Source organism: Cygnus olor, chromosome 2, assembly GCF_009769625.2.
Source record: "Cygnus olor isolate bCygOlo1 chromosome 2, bCygOlo1.pri.v2, whole genome shotgun sequence".
Lineage (NCBI taxonomy): Eukaryota > Metazoa > Chordata > Aves > Anseriformes > Anatidae > Cygnus > Cygnus olor.
The window spans coordinates 56,461,019-56,478,555 of record NC_049170.1 but is presented as its reverse complement, the minus strand read 5'-3'; the positions used below and the strand labels follow the sequence as shown (position 1 = coordinate 56,478,555).

The following is a 17,537-nucleotide window of genomic DNA, read 5'->3' as shown; positions in this document are numbered from 1 at the left end:
TTATGTCATAGTTTTTGGATGGACTTTACTGTTTTGTTAGTACAGCGCAACAGGGTCCTTACCCTGATGGAGACCCCTGCACAGGCACAGAGGAATAAATAACAGCAGTGAAAAATTGCTTATAAACCAGCCACTACAAATGACAAAAAGCTACATGTCCAGGCAGAAAAATCAATCAACTCATATCACCTTGAGCACCTGGCCAGATTTTAAAAGTTTTCTGGCAGCTACAACCCAGGCATCTGAATACCTTTACAAGTCTTAACCACAATCTCCAGCAGAACTTATACCCATTCCACAAACTATGGAATAAGAAAAACACCACAAGAGGAAGAAAAGCACATAGGCAATGTGGTTTTTCTCAAAATCACACCATAAAAAAATGACAGTCTTGATGTCTACTTTTCAGGCTTGCACAAGGCTATTACAACTTTTAGTATGATGCATGGTTTACAAATGTGACTGATTTTTGTGAGATTCAAATGCAACGTATTTGAGGAGGAGGAGTTGATAAGCACCCAGTCCCATCGCTCAGCAATTTTAGAACCATGCAAACTTCCTAGCAATTTTTCTTATGGAGACTCTTTCTCCTCTTCTCTTAAAAATCTCTGATATTTTACCATGCTCCTACTGTAATCGTATTTCACAAATGTTAGCACATACTTTTGGACACTTCAAGTGTCCAAAGGAGGGCTATGAAGGTGGTGAAGGGTCTAGAAGAGAAGAGGTGTGAGGAGCAGCTGAAGTCCCTTGGTTTGTTCAGCCTGGAGCAGTGCAGGCTGAGGGGAGGCCTCATGGCGGCCTGCAGCTCCCTCACAAGGGGAGCAGAGGGGCAGATACTGAGCTCTGCTCTCTGGGGACAGCGACAGGATCCGAGGGAACATCATGGAGCTGGGACAGGGGAAGGTCGGGCTGGGTGTTATGAAAAGGTTCTGCACCCAGAGGGTGGCTGGGCACTGGGACAGGCTCCCCAGGGCAGTGGTCACAGCACTGAGCCTGTCAGAGCTCAAGAAGCATTTGGACAATGCTCTTAGACACATGGTCAGGTTTTTGGGTGGTCCTTTGTGAACCCAGGAGTTGAACTTGAAGATCCTTGTGGGTCCCTTCCAACTCACGATATTGTGTGATTTTATGACTTTTATTTTGCCTTTTATCCAACAAAAAATAACTGTTACACAAAACCCTTAGAACGCTACATGAGAGAGCTCTGTTTTGATATCTGTGCATTCCCCTTGTTGTGGTGTCTTTTGTTGCATGGAACCAGTGCAGTTCTATGGTAAAGCACTGCAGTTTAAAAAGTTTAATGAAGTATATTAGTACCCACTACAGATAGGAAAGCATACTCCTCCTCTCCTTTTATATTCAGCATACTGACTGCAGTTCCCTTTTTGTGAATCATCTCTCACAAACAAGACCAGAAGACGTTGCTGCTATATTTTTTTTAAGCTTTAGTACTTTCATGAGATCAACAACACCTTCAACTGAGTCACCTTTCCTTTCTTTCTTCCAAGCTGCTAAGTAGTTATTGGAAGAGGGATGTATGGATGGGAGGTAACATCATCTATCTGAAATTGTATTGCCTTAGAAGTAAAGCAAGTAGGTATCTTTTCATACCCTGTTCTGGTCATCTGTTTTTTGACCTTAAACAAGTTCTTTCACGTATCTTTGATTTGGTTCCCTGTTTATGCAGGACTGGTAATGTCATTTTTCATTCTTGATATCTACAGCTGAAAATTGCTATACAAACTAAAATATAACCATAAAAAATATAAGAGTTGTTTCCAAGTGCTTATCTACAAGACAGCTGGAGTGCAGTTAGCATAACTGAAGTAATTAATAAATAATGATAATAAATAATTCTGAGGGCATGTTTGGCCTTTGCATGATAATTCATGAGAAAATTTGGTACTTTCATTTTAATGTAATATTTTTGTCCACCAAAGCAATTTAATCTATTATGTAGGAAGGCTGATATTTTTGTTTGATTGGTTGTTTGATAGATGTGTTTATTCTAAAATTAAATAAAAATATCTGATTCTTAGTCATTACCAAAATCAAACCCCTCCTTATAATAGTCCTCTCATAGATACTTACTCATGAGGAAGGCACACTATCCAGTTCTGTTTTCCCTTCATATTGAGCTCAAGTAGACTTACTGCTTTCCAAAATACTGCTAATTGCATGTGTAAGTGGTTGTCTGCCAGTAGCAAGTCATAGAATTAGTGTCCCTCCACAAGCTCAGAGAAGCCAGGAACATTCTTTCTTACTACCTTGCACCTGGAGAGCATTTAGCCAGTTGCAGGTAGCCTGTGTATTTTGGAAAACGTAAAGACACATTTCCAGTAGTTAAAAATTCCCCCTCAGCTGCAGTCAGACAGCAGGTTAGGCCACCCTATGGAAAATTCAGGGAAGGACTGTAAGTCTGCACTGTTCTGTACTCCAGCTTCTGCTCCAAAGGAGTAATCTAGTCTTGCATATGTGTAGAAACACGTCTCACTGACATAATGGCTTTTGACCAGAAACAAGCTGTAACTGAGAAGTGCTGCATCTAACAGATGTTCTTCTTTATATAACCAACTTCTCAACCTTTTGAGGGCAGGCTACAATACTGAATAGCCCACTTTTAATAGCAGTATTGAAGCATTGCAATTATAATCGTGCACTTGAGGAGATGACTACACAGCATTGTAGTCTGTTACTCCCTTCAATATTGAAAGACAGTGAGGGGAAAAAAGTGTTACTAGCTGAACTCCATGTAAAATAGCAATAAAGAAGCACTGAAATATGTCTGCAAATCTTTTGGATTATATACACAAGCATGCATATTTGCGCAAGTGGCATGTGTACAACAGAACTAAGCTTGATGCTGCAGACTAACCAACAGACTAGCAGAATAATGACCTGCATTTATTTATGTATTTGTTTATTAATTTAGTTATGTCTGTAATTTCTTTGACTTTGCTAGTGAGACCCAAGAGGACTAAACATGCAATAGAGAAAAATGGAAAATGTAGAACTTTGTGATTAGTTTTTTTGGAACTGAAGCATACATGACACAGAAATAACTTGCACTTTTAACCATCACAAAAGGCAGGTCCCAATAGCAAAATCTGTATTTGGTAGACACAAAATCATCTATCCATCTGAAGACAGAAAACCATCCTCTTGCCGTGCTCCAGAAATACGCTTTTACTGCAAGTGATATACTGATATTTGCTATGCTTTTTAGCTTCTTCCTTCCACCTCCTAGGATCACTGTAGCCTTATCTAGCATGAGCTTCAGAAAACAAGTTCACAGTTATGTTCTAATTCCATCCAGAGAAGCAAGCATTCATCATTAAAATGTTAATCGAGAGAAACAGAAAAAAAAACAAACTGATATCACAGGCAAAATACTAGTGCTACAGTGCATCAGCCTTCTTTTCCACTTAAGCTGGTGAAACAATGACAGTGGACTTCAACTAAATCCCAATAGAGAGCTCAGTCATTCTCAGAGTAAAGACGTTTCCAGATGTTCAGACAGAGCCTCCTGTGTTTCAGTTTGTACCTATAGCCACTGCTCTTGCCACTGGGCAACACTGAAAAGTAGCTCCATCTTTGCAGCCTCCCTTCAGGTATTTCTATACGTTGATAGGGTCCCCCCTTGATCCTTCTCTTCTCCAGACAGAACAGCCCCAAGCTCTCTCAGCCTTTCCTCGGAGGAAAGATTCTCCCTCCCTTAATCATCCTCATGGCCCTCTGTCGAACTCTCTCTGGGACATCCACGTCTCTCTTGTATTGAGGTGTCCAGAACTGGGCACACCTCTTCAGATGTGGCCTCTCCAAGGCTGAGTAGAGGGGAAGGATCACCTCCCTCAAGCTGCTGGTAATGGTTTGCCTAATGCAGCCCAGGAGACCATTTCACCTTCTTTGCCACAAGGACACACACATTTCTGTCTCACATTCAACTTGGTGTCCACCAGGGCCTCCAGAGACTTTTCTGCAAAGCTGCTTTCCAGCACATCCTGGTGCTTGGGGTTGTTCCTCCGCAGGTGCAGGACTTTATACTTTTCCCTGTTGAATTGTATGAGGTTCCTGTCAGCTTGTTTCTCCAGCCTGCTGAAGTCCCTCTGGTTTTCAGCATGAACAAACAGAGTGTTTCAGCCTCACAGTTTTATGTGACCAGCAAACCAACCACTCTGTCCCCATCATCCAGGGGCAGATGACAGATTGGATTCTGAACAAGACTGGACCCAATTTTGACTCCAGGGGTACTCCTGGAGCCTAGTTTCTTGGTTTAGTTGATAGTTATCTGCGCTAGTCACTATCTTGTCTACCTTCCATCTTCATTTACTATACTGACTGGGTAAGATTCAAGAAAGTGTAAAGCTGCATGACTTTTCTTGTTTGGCTTCTCAATCTGTAGGCAAACACAGAATGTGTTGTCTGTGCAATGAACCACCATATTAGAGAGATATCTGCACTAATTCTGGAAAGATAGCATGTCCACATAGATCAAGACTCAGCAATGCTGTGTTTGATCCTAGCTGCGGTAGAGCCTCTCATTAGGACTAATTACTTTTGGCACAGCATCATGCTAATGCAGCTGTGCAGCTTCCAGAGCTAGTTCATTTGGCACTTAGCTCAGGGATGACTGCAGTCATGGTCTTAGATGTCCATTGTCATTTGATCAAATGAGTGAAGCTTTTGCTCATTAGTTCAAACAACCATTTCATTTGGGAATTTGATAAATGATGAAATCTTCCAGATGCTTAGTTCAATTGCTGTAAATATGGCCATGATTTTTGACAACTATCCAATTATTAACAGTCAGTCAAGCTACACAGAAATTCCTGCATTACAATCCAGCAAGTTGTATCAGCAATTTCTTTCTGAGATGTTCTTTTGGTGGTTTTAATTTTTAGTTGAGAAGTGAGATGCCATGATGCCATGAGATGTGGCATCCTCAAAGCAGATACTGTGTTCCAATACAGCACTTCAGGGTAGCATCAGCAGCCCTTTCTATGTATTTTCGGCAACCAGGAACAAGCTATCAGCGCTGTTTCAATGTCAGCATTGGAACAGCTGTCTCTCACCCCTGTGCAAATGAAGGTAGCAGGCCAGGTAATTTATAGATGACTTTGTAAGACTACTCAGATTCCAGAGTGTAAGTGAGAAAGGTGGACAAGATAGTTTTCCATGCTATCAAAGCCTGGAAAGTCTTCCTTTCCTATCCAGAGTCTATTAAGTCAATTGGAAGAATTTCAGTGAATCATTTCATTGAATTCTGTCTTCTGGTTTAGTCAGTGAGCCCTTTGTCAAAGGTGTATTTAAAAATAAACTGCCTAAAAAGTTTGGCAGATGTTGCTCTTCCAGAGGTAGAGTATTTACAAGCTGCTGTTTTCATGGAACAAGCAAGCGAGGTGGAGGGAGACAATATCTGTCTGGCACTTTTTAGTCTACAATTCATAGCTTATTGTTGTATGCTGATTTACAGCTAGTAAGTGAGCTCTGAATCTAGCCATAACAAGGCATTTATGTTCTAAGAATGGAATTTCAAAAGGATCCTAAGGAAGCTAGGTTTTCCCTTTGATATAAGTCAACTAAAACATCAATGAGTCTCATTGAAGGTTATAAAAATACATCAGGAGAGTTAAGAGAAACAAAGTACAAGGGAGGGGATGAAAGTATTTCAGAGAAAAGATAACAAGAAAGAGGAAGAGAAATGGAGAGACAGGCATAGAAAACTGACTCTAAGGGGGGTTGTAATTCCTACCCTCCACCCCTCTTTTTTTTTTTCCACAGTTTTTGTGTCTTAAGAACCTCCACCCAGTACCTAGCATTTTGTGAGCACCCATCTGTCTGTCAGCATCTTTTTCTTTGCTGGTAGCCTCGTTATAGGTAGAAATTCTGGCCCATAATTTATCAGCAAGCATCAATCTAGGAAAATAGGAGGAAAAAAAAAAAGAGAGAGAGAAAAAAAAGAGAGAGAGAGAGAAAGAGACTTGAAACACAAAGATTTCTAGGGAAATGGGAAACTTAGCTATTCGTAGATCTTAAGTGACAGAAAAGACTGTTAGATCATTTAGTCTGGCCTCCTGCATAGCAAAGGACATAGAAGTGCATACTACTTCCCATTCTGTTGAGCCTCAGATCCTTCATTTAACTAAAACATATCTGCCAAAAAGCCTTGTAAGGAGGGATCCAAAGAATCCAGAATCCCACAGATGATGTATGTGTCCTTTACTTTTATGGACAAATGCTTCACAGGTTTAAGATAAGGAAACGGTGGGATCTGAACACAACCCAAATAAAAAATAAAAAAATATTAAAAAAAACAAAACAGTAAGGACAGTAGGAAGATCATTTCATTTGCCAAAGTCACACTTCTACATTCTGAAATGATGGCTGACAAAAACCTAAGACCATAGAAAAATGAATTGATGAAAGAAACATGTTAAGATTTAATTATATATAATTGCACAAATGTCCTGGTTTCGGCTATTATAATCTTTTCCTGGTACCTGGTATGGTGCTGTGTTTTGGATTTAAGATGAGAATCATGTTGATAACACACCAACGTTTTAATTATTGTTTGGGGTGGCTGGCCGGGGTTAGGCGGATCGCTGCTTGGGGATGGGCAGGATGTCAGTCAACAGGTGGTGAGCAGTTGCACTGTGCATCATTTGTTGTGTACACGTTATTATTATTGTTTTATTATTATTATTATTATTACTATTATTATTATTATTATTATTTATTTTCTGTCCTGATAAACTGTCTTTATTTCAGCCCACAAGCTTTTACTTTTTTTTCTGATTCTCACCCCTATCCCACTGTGGGGGGAGGTTGAGAAGACAGCTTTGTGGTGCTTAGCTGCCAGCCAAGTTAAAACACAACAAGGCACAGAAATGCTAAAACTAAGTGTAGCCACAAGCCTCCCTTTATTAAGTGAATATATGTGGCAGGAGTACATAAAAATTTGCCTCTGTTCAGTTTTATGGAATTTCCATCACAAAACCTTGTACAAACTGAATATACTGAAAATACTTTTATTTTCTTTTTTTAATTTCTTAATTAAGCAATTTCAGACATTTGTTCAAAGTCTGATCTCCATTCTCTTTTCTTAGAGTTTTGTAGCATTTGGTAGGATAGAAAATAAAATTGTCATTAGGGATGCTCACTTCCTGAGCTACAAATTTACTGGCCAGTAGAAATCTTGGGGATCTGTGTTGCTCATTATGTACATGTTTCTGAAAAATCCAGCTCTGGTCCAGCTGATCAACGATCAGCTTAGATGTTAGATGCTTTTAATCCTTCTTTTTAAAAGTTTGTCAGAATAATACCACTGTTGTGGTTTTATTTCCTAGGATGAAATTGCACCAAAGATGTATTTGTGTTCAAAGGGTTGTATACGTAGACACAGAGAGGTTGAAAAGTAAACCATACTTAGGAAAATAAATAAATAAATAAATAAATAAATAAGCAATACCTTTCCACATAAGTAGTTACACTGAACTTCTGAATAAATTTTATATTATTCTGGATCTGGCTGGGATAGAGTTATCTTTCTTCACAGCAACCAAGTGCTTTGTTTTGTATTTATGCCTACAACAGTCTTGACAACACACCAATGTTTTGGCTATTGCTGAACACTGCTGAAAAGGATAAAGGATTTGTCTTTTTCCAACTTTCTCCCCACACCCCTCCAATGTGTAGGCTAAGGGCAGTCGAGAAGTTGGAAGGGCACACAAGTGACCATTGGCCAAAGGGATACTCTACACTGCCCAACATCATGCTCAGCAGTAAAGCTGGGGTGGAGGAAGAAGGTGAGGGTTTGGGCTTCCAAGGGTTCCCTTGTTTGGAGACTGGCCAGACATCAGTCTGCTTGTGGGATTTAGTGATCCATTTCCTTTGCTTTACTTTGTTTGTTGTTCTTGTTGTTTTTCCTCTTTTCCTTCACCTGCTAAACTGTCTTTATCTTAACACATGAGTTTTCTCACTTTCATTCTTCCTGTTTTCTCCTGCAACTTGCTGGGGGGGGGGGGGGGGGGGGGGGGGGAGTGTGTAAGCAGCTGTTTAAGTGCTTAGCTGCAGACTGGAGTCAACCCACCACAGATGTTCATCCATTTCTGATAAAATGCCAATATGAAGTATTTTATGTAGACATATGTGCAAGTATTTATGTAGACTTTTGTCTCATCCCTGGATGTGTTTAAAGCAAGATGTGATGTGGCTTTGAGCAACCTGGCCTAGTGGAAGGTGTTCCTGACCGTGGCAGGGAGTTGGAATTAGATGATCTTCGAGGTCCCTTTCAACCCAAACTATTCTATGATTCTATTATTCCCCTGGTTGGAGAATATATTTACACTGTAGACTGAAGAATTCATTCAAATGGAAACTGAGACTGAAGAGTCAGAACCAGTAACAGAACTCACGTGAGATGATGCCATGCAGCCTGTGCCTCTGCAAAGATCTTTTCACTGATGTCCTTCATGTTTTTTTTCAGTCTAGCAAATAAGCCTCCCCCCCTTCGGTTTGTAAGAGTCACATTTTTAGGTTGCCTAGGGACAGATCAGCACAGTCCATAGAACCTTATAAATTTCTAACTTTGAGCAAGTCAGAAGGTACATGCACTGATAACAAACCTTTAATGAGAAGATAGTTCTGGAAAGCTTTTCCTTCCTAAACCTTAACTTTCATTATAAAAATATAATGTGAATTTATACAAATGGTACTTTTACTTTCACATCAGAGCTAATAATTTTTTTCAATAAGTATGGATTTCATTATAAAACAAGTCTTTAGACTGTGATACAGTCAGTCTAAAGCCATGCATAAAGCTGGACTCTGCAGGCATAAAAAATTCTACCTGAAATATCTCTATTTGCCAGTTCTCTGCACTTCACTTTCTCTTTTAAAAGAAGAATAATCTTCCCTTATAAAACAAAAAATAGAACTGCTTCCATCCAGAAGTCCAAAAGCTTGCAAATCAAGAAGCATTCTTGCAGAAGTTTTCAAAATCCTGGATGGGTTCACCTTCAAGGCATCCATGTGCAATATCAACGGTGCCATCAGTTGCCTCAGAATAAGAGGAATTTCTACTAAGGAGTTCTCATTTTACAGTCCTTCAGACAGACAGCTTTTGGGAGCAAGTCAAGCCTGGCAGTGAAGAGATTTGAAGGGTTTCTTCAAAGTAAAAATTAATGGACAAATGCACATCCTCTTGAAAATAGACATGGATGTAACATACAACTTAAGTACTGGAGAAAGTATTCTAATTCGTAGCTTATTGGCAGGCCCCCTGAAATTATAAAGCATGATAACACTACAACAAAAGCTTTATTTCTTGAATGGTGAGTTTTGGCACATACATTTTTTCTGTCTTGTAAAGTGCAGAAGGCCAAATAGGCTAAATTCATGGTGCGTGAAAGGCAGTTCATTCAACAAATGAAATTATTTCATTCAGCACAGAACAGGGAGTAAATCAGCAATTAAGTATGCTTTTGTCGTGTTGTGGTTTAACCTGTTCAGCAGCTAAACACCACGCAGCCGTTCGCTCACCCTCCCCCCTCTCTCTCTGGGATGGGGGAGAGAAATGGGAAAGTGAAGCCTGTGAGTTGAGATAAAGACAGTTTATTAAGACAGGAAAATAATAATAATAATAATAGTAATAGTAATAGTACTACTAATAATAATGTGTACGAAACAAGTGATGCACAATGCAATTGCTCACCACCCGCTGACCAATGCCCAGCCTATCCCTGAGCAGCTGGCCCCCCCACCCCAGCAAGCCACCCCTATATATTGTTCAGCATGACGTCAGATGGTATGGAATACCCCTTTGGCCAGTTTGGGTCAGCTGTCCTGGGTCTGTCCCCTCCCAGCTCCTGCTGCACCCCCAGCCTGCCCGCTGGCGAGACAGAGCAAGAAGCTGAAAAGTCCTTGGCTTAGTGTAAGCACTGCTCTACAACGATTAAAACATCAGCATGTTATCAGCGCTCTTCTCATCCTAATCCAAAACATAGCACCCTACCAGCTACTAGGAGGAAAATTAACTCTGTCCTAACTGAAACCAGGATATGTTGTTTCTTTTAATGAAATAAAAAAGGTGCTGTTTGTATAACAAATTTTGATTGAAATAACATTATCTGTGAAACATTTATTCCAGTCTTTCCAGATTGCTTAAAAATGTGCATAGTTTAATTTAATCTGTGAAAATCATGTGGAAATCTACTAGGCCATGTACAAAAATACTCACTGTTTATCAGTGTTCTTAATGACAATGATAATGGAGTGTTGCTTCTACCACGATTTATCAGATGTGCTGATAGATTTTGTATAAGACTTCTGGTAATTTAACCATACAAGAAATTACAACTCTACCACTGAGAACACGATTGGTCACCAGGGATTTTTCAGAAAAATGAAATGGCACTACAGCTTTATTTTATATTTCAAAAACAAACAAACAAACAAACAAAACACACACACAAATAAATAAATAAATAAATGGAAGTCTTAGTTGTCTTTATTTCTGTCTGATATGCTCCTTTGTGAATGCTATCATTGATTACCCATTTTCTAGTAATCATAGAATCATAGAACAGCTTAGGTTGGAAGGGACGGTAAGGATCATCTAATTCCAACCCCGCTGCCATGGGCAAGGATGCCACCCACTGGATGACATTGCCCAGTGTCTTGTTCAACCTGGTCTTGAACACCTCCAGGGATGGGGCATCCACGACTTCTCTGGGCAACCAGTTCCAGTGTCTCACCACCCTCTGATCAACTTAGTAGCCCTCCTCTGGACCTGTTTTAACAGATTAACACCCTTCTTTTGCTGGGGGCCTCAGACGTGGATACAGTACTCCAAGTGAGGCCTCACAAGGGCAGAGCAGAGGAGGACAATCACCTCCCTCAATCTGCCAGTCCTCTTTTGATTCAGCCCAGGATGCAGTTGGCCTTCTGGGCAGCAAGTGTACACTGCTTGCTCATGTCAAGTTTTTTGTCCACTAAAATCCCATGATTTTAGATCAGTGTAATCAAAATGTAGTCTTTCTCTACAGGGCTGGTCTCAATAAGTCCTTCTCCCAGTCTGTACTCATGTCTGGAATTGCCCCGATCCTGGCGCAACACCTTGCACTTGGACTTGTTGAACCTCATTAAGGTTCACATGGGCCCACTTCTCAAGCTTGTCCAGGTCCCTTTGGATGGTGTCCCTTCCTTCTGGTGTATCAACTGCACCACTCAGCTTGGTGTCATCTGCAAACTTGCGAAGAGTGCACTTGATCCCACTGTCTTTATCGTTGATAAACATACGAAACAGTACCAGTCCCAAGACAGACCCCCAGGGGACACCACTCATCACAGGCCTCCACCTGGACATAGAGCCATAGACCACCACTCTCTGGGTGCAGCCTTCAAGCCAATTCCTTATCCACTAAATGGTCCACCCTTCAAATCCATCTCTGTCCAATATGGAGCTTAGGATGTCATGTGGGACTGTGTCAAAGGCCTTACAGAAGTCCAGGTAGATGACATCGGTTTGTCTTCCCGTGTCAACTGATGCAGTCACTCCATCATAGAAGGCCACCAGATTGGTCAGGCACGATTTGCCCTTGGTGAAGCCAAGCTGGCTCTCTTGGATCACCTTCTTGTGTTGCATGTGCCTTGACAGTGCTTCCAGAAGGATCTGTTCCATGATCTTTCCAGGCACAGAGGTGACCAGTCTGCAGTTCCCTGGGTCCTCCTTTCTACCCGTTTTAAAAATGGGAGTGATGTTTTCCTTTCTTCCAGTCACCAGGAACTTCACCTGACTGCCAGAACTTTTCAAATATGATGGAGAGAGGCTTGGCAACTACATCAGCCATTTCCCTCAGGACGCTGGGATGCATGTCATCAGGCCCCACAGCCTTGTACCTGTTCAGTTTCATCAGGTGGTCTCAAACTTGCTCTTTGCTTACAGTGGGAGGGACTTTGTTTCCCCAGCCCTCATCTTCAGGTTCAGGGAAATGATAGACATGGGATTGCCTGTCTGACAGTGGAGACTGAGGCTGATTACCTCAGCCTTCTCCATATCTGTCATTACCAATTCACCCTTCTCATCCATCGGAAGGGGTACACTCTCCTTGACCTTTCTTTTCTGAGCACTGTACCTACAGAATCCCTTCTTGTTATTCTTTGCATCCCTTGCCAAACTCAGTTCCATTCATTCCTTGTCTTTCCTGATCCCATCCCTGCACATCTGGACAGCAGCCATGTACTCTTTCCAGGGCACATGTCCCTGCTTCCACTGCCTGTGCATTTCCTTCTTGTGCCTCTGTTTGACCAAAAGGTCCTTGCTCAGCCATGCTGGTTTTCTGCTCTCCCTGCTCTTTCTTACACAAGGAGATGGGGAGTTCTTGTACTCTGAGGAAAACATCCTTAAATAGTTGCTAACTCTGTTCAGCTCATTTGTCCCTAAGGACAGTGTTCCTAAGGATCTTGCTCCCTAGGTCTTTAAATAGCTTGAAGTTTGCTCTTCAAGGTAACGCTTTCATCTAATGTTTTGCCACTATAAAATAATTTTGAGCCCCTAGTTTTTATAAAATAAATTTCAGCGGGAAACTCAAATAGTATTTCTTAAGTCAAAAATCTATGTATAATCACTTATAGTGATTAATTAGTCACTAATAAGTAATTAGCTAATTAAGCACTTATTAGTCCTTGCATAACCACTAGTATCAATTATATAGTTTGCTGAATATAACATGGAGGAATATCTAGTAGAGGCTAATGGTCATTTGTAAAATTTCTAAACATTCTTTGAATCATCCACTATAAATAGAGTACTATAAATATAAATAAGAAACCATTCTTTTCCAGACATAAATTTTCACACAGTTCTTTACCACTGCTTCATGCATTTTTTAGCTCATTGTAGAAATTAACTGCCACTCAGAAGAAAAAATATAAATTTCATCTGTACCACTTTTTATCAAAAGACATACTCCCTAAAAAAAAAATAATAATAATAATAATAAAAATACAATTCAGAAATGAACTTATTGGTGTTTTCTTCTAAAAGTTTGTGATATTCTAAAACTTTTTGTGATATTATTGAAATTATTAGTAGAAATAAAAAATCGTCTTTGAGGATATAATTTGCTCTGGTTTAATTTTACAAGTCAAACTGATTTAATTTCCATCACATGCTGTAGAATCATTCCATTTCTTGGAAATGTTTTAAGTTCTGTTCAAGTTAAGAGGAATTAAATATGCTTAGAAATTCTGAAAGGTGTCTGAGCAGTACGTATTTCTATTAGAAATTAATCCTTTCTGTTAAGGAAGTGTGTTTATGTTTACAGCACAAGATGGGTTCTCTTTTGCTTGGTGTTTCAGCTGCTGCAGAGGTTTCCTTTTCATTTGATGTTGGAAACGGGCCTGTGGAAATCGTCGTCAGGTCTCCCAACCAGCTGAATGATGACCAGTGGCATCGGGTCAACGCTGAGAGAAATGTCAAACAAGCCAGTCTGCAGGTAGACCAGCTGCCCCTGGAGGTCCGGAAAGCCCCAACAGAAGGGCACACACGACTGGAATTGTACAGCCAGCTCTACGTTGGTAAGATATGGAGTGGGTAACTGGGCTTTGCTGTCACATACTGGACTCTCATTGCCTTGTGTCTTGCCAGTACTAGTTAATTTAACATAGGAATTTGCCCTTCTGGAGTAGTACTTGCATGGCAGAAAAAAGAATCTCCATAGCTGTAGAAATAACAGGATCAACTAAGTGAAAAATATTCTGTGCTGGCTACTTGTCATACTTGTCATTTCTGTCTTTCCCAACCTACAGCTCCTGACAGAAAGTGACTCCAGCAGACAATAGTGCCAAACTTTTTTTTTTTTTTTTTTTTTTTTTTTATGAGTCTCACCCACATATTAACAATGAAATTGAAAAATTTTGTATAGATGGTGCCAGGACTGTATGAGCCTGTGGTGCCTATCCTAACCTCAGCAGGTCTGGTCATTGTCCATGGTTTTTCATTCACAGCTCACTGCAGTCATTTCCCTTTAGTCCCATGGGTTGTTTTCCCATTCAGCGTAGGATAATATTGCATGGTGTCACACAAATGCATTTCCCAGAACCATGATAGTCCAGCTGCTTTCTGGAGTTGCTGGTCTCCAGTGAATTTGGGGCATGCCATTCCAGCAGTACTTCTGTGTCTCTGATTGTGAGCCCTATGGCTCTAAAGTGTAGATATGCCAAATGACATTACTTGGAATCAAACCTGCATAAAATGGTGAGCAATTTCCTATTCCTCTACATATCTGTTAAAGGGAGAAGGGGAGGAGGAAGGAAAAATTAACATTATCTTGTTTTTTTCCAAGTTACTGCAGATTCAAAAGCAGAAATGAATTAAAACAATGTTTAAATTCTTCACTGCCTTGGTAAACAGCACATTGTCACAGCAAACTATGTATATAATGTGTCACCAGAGGTGCAACCATTATTTACAAGCTGAGATTCTACTTTACTGCTAACCATGATCTGAATTAAAGCCTACTTCCAAATCAGCTGAAATGTGAAGTTTGTTTAGAAGAGGAAACCTTAAAATTTTAAAGGAAATACTAAGACTTTTTGTGAAACCGTGAGGAAATAGAAATATTCCAGCTTGAGTTCTTGGGGAATTGTTAGTAACTGTTTTTTTTTTTTTTTTTTTAGGTAGTTTTGAATTAACTGGTACACCAACAATTTTTTGAAATACTTTGTACCTGTATTGCCAAAAGCTGAATGTCTAAATCTGCATCTGATTTTAATTTTTTTCTGAATCAGATCTATTTCATATAACTTGATGAAGGGAGCACACATCTCAAAGAACAGTCTCTGATTTAAATTCTTACCCTGAGTTAGACAGAGAATTGATTTGAGTTCAAGTATCTCAAATGAACACCATGAACATCAGGGCCTGGATAATAACACTGAATAAGAATTGTTTCAGTGCCTCCTGCTGCACTTTCTATAGAATAAATAAATATTCCTTGGGCCAACAAGATAGCCTGGAGGAGAATGACGTCATGTTCTAGGGGCTAGGACACTCACCAAGAGGGAAAAGATGTAGAAATTAGATGTATTAGGATCTTTTTCGTCACCATGGTATATATTAGTTTACATAGAATGGAACCACACCAGAATGACCTCTGCCCTGTGCACATTAGCAGAGACCAAGCATTGTCTCCTCATACTCCAAATTTTCCGGTTAGCGGTGATTGAATTTGAAACAGTTTTTTGGTATGTGTGGTTGATTTGAAGCAGCCTATCTGGTCCGTATTTGGTCCTCTGTCTCACCCAGGTAAATAACCTCTGTGCTCTGCAGAGATGAGCATTCAGATTTCCTCAGGAACAGGGGACTCTTTAGCATCTGTGACACTGCAGTAATCAAAGAGATGAGGGGATGAGGAGAACAGATAACAGCCACTCGTTATTTGCCTGCATTTTTATTATTATTATTATTACTATTAATCAAGCCCTAGATAAGGCTTTCTGAGATGAAATCACATTTTTCAGCATTTACAGGGAAAATAAGGAACCATCCTTAGTGACTGCTAAGAAAAGCCATTCTAACTTAAATTTTCAAATGTAGCTCTTCAGTGTTGTGTCCTTCACTCTATACTCAGGCAGCTAAGCAATATGCCTGATGTTGCTTGGAAATGAGCATTTATATTTCCTACTGCAGCTAAGAAGGGGGTTTAAAATCTTTTCCCTCTTTCCCCACGGTGGCTTTGAAAAATATTAAAGTTCATAACATATTGTGGCATTATTATTAACATTCATAACTACTAATTATATGGTGAGTAGGGCTATACCTTAGTGATAGAGCTAAGACCATTTCTCCCACTGTTCTCTCTAAAAATCTTGAAGTTGAAATTTGAAGTCTTAAAGTGGGGGGCTAGAATCTCTAATCTCTTGTCAGTGTAAAGCAAAGGCACTTGCTATTTGGGTGTACTTTTAGTGAGGTCTGAAAGCTGAGATTTAACCGATTTCAATTTCATTAGGTCATGATAATGCTTCATCTTTACAAAGAAGTTATTTAATTCCAGCTGTTGTCACAAGCTTAGCAGGATATTTCATATACAGTAACAACAATAAAATCTGTTTAGTGTTGTCTTATGGTTTTACGTTCCTGCTCAGGTGCTGCAGGAGGCCAGCGGGGTTTCCTAGGTTGCATTCGTTCATTAAGGATGAATGGAGTGACGCTGGACTTGGAAGAGAGAGCAAAAGTCACACCAGGGGTGAAGCCTGGCTGCTCTGGCCACTGCACGAGCTATGGGATGTACTGCGCAAATGGTGGCAAATGTGTCGAGAAATACAACGGCTACTCCTGTGACTGTTCCAAAACTGCATATGATGGACCATTTTGTATTAAAGGTAAATGCTTTACACAGAAGGCTTGAAGAGTATGGGAAAACAATAGAAACAATTCTTCAGCTTTTGTTAATTAAACAAGTAAATCCTGTTTAATATTTCTTACAAGCAAGTCAGATTATTGCATCCAGGATTTAAAAGTGATGATATGAAACTACATCTCTCAGTACTAATATATATTAACTAATTAAATCAAATAACACAACAACAGAAATATATCAGGGGTACCTGTTCTCATAGCAGGTCTGGCAGACAGTATTGAATAGTTTTGAAGTGTTGAACTTCATTGTTCAATATTAGAATTGTTACCAATCAAAATAAATCTATCATCATAAATTCATTTAAACTTATTTTCTTGCCATCCTATATTGATTAATTATTTAGAAAAAAAGTGTGGATTTCATCAAAATCTACATATTCTGGTTCATAAATATATTTGGAAATACATAGGTCTGAGCTTTGGGTTGAATCTTGTGAACTGGGAGACCAACACTTGGATTAAAAGTTTTATCTATTCATAGCCAGATCACATCTTCTTGAAGTTCCAACTGCATTAGAGATTGATCTTGCTAGGGCAAGAGAAGCTACAGAGCCCCCACATCCATGTTAGTCCTTTGAAATGCATAAAGTGCATTCAAAACAAATGGTTGTAAGAGATCAATTTATTATGGACACATATGCCTTCATAAGAAAGGAAGACAGGAAAGGAGTGAAGGAGAAAGGGATCTTACTTCCTAAAAAATATTAGGGTGAGGAAGCTAGCTTATCTTCACTTTTCTTTTTCTTATTTTGGCAAGAAATTGTTGTGACAAAGTGGTAATGGGAATATAATTTTCCAATGTTTGCGAAGTTTGCAAGTGTTGTGGAAATTCATTCATTTCTCTTGCATTTCATAGAATATTCTTATTTTGTAATAGAAGAACACCAAACTTCTGCCAAAACCAGCCCTAAGCTAAATGTTTTATTTTTCCTGGATATGGATCTAACAGAATAAAAAAATACCATTAGAGAAACAATTGAGAACCTAGCACAGACAAACCCCAGTTTCACTGATCTGTAAGCACTGTTGTAACAACAGAAGTAATATTACACTCATCGTTCACCTTATCAGCCTCCCAGTCTAGACAGAGGCCCACAGACCAGGCATTTTTCTC

The 17,537-nt window shown here is 39.7% G+C and overlaps 1 protein-coding gene across 3 annotated transcripts in view; it reads left to right on the top strand.

The window, feature by feature from the left end:
• The window catches only part of CNTNAP2 (contactin associated protein 2), a 1,166,415-nt gene that overhangs the window by 1,050,900 nt on the left and 97,978 nt on the right, over nucleotides 1–17,537 (top strand). For all 3 annotated transcript variants that reach the window (XM_040547669.1, XM_040547670.1, XM_040547671.1), the window contains 2 exons: nucleotides 13,363–13,581; nucleotides 16,150–16,386. In XM_040547669.1, the coding sequence (XP_040403603.1) occupies nucleotides 13,363–13,581; nucleotides 16,150–16,386 (456 nt within the window). The remainder of the gene's footprint in view (nucleotides 1–13,362; nucleotides 13,582–16,149; nucleotides 16,387–17,537) is intronic.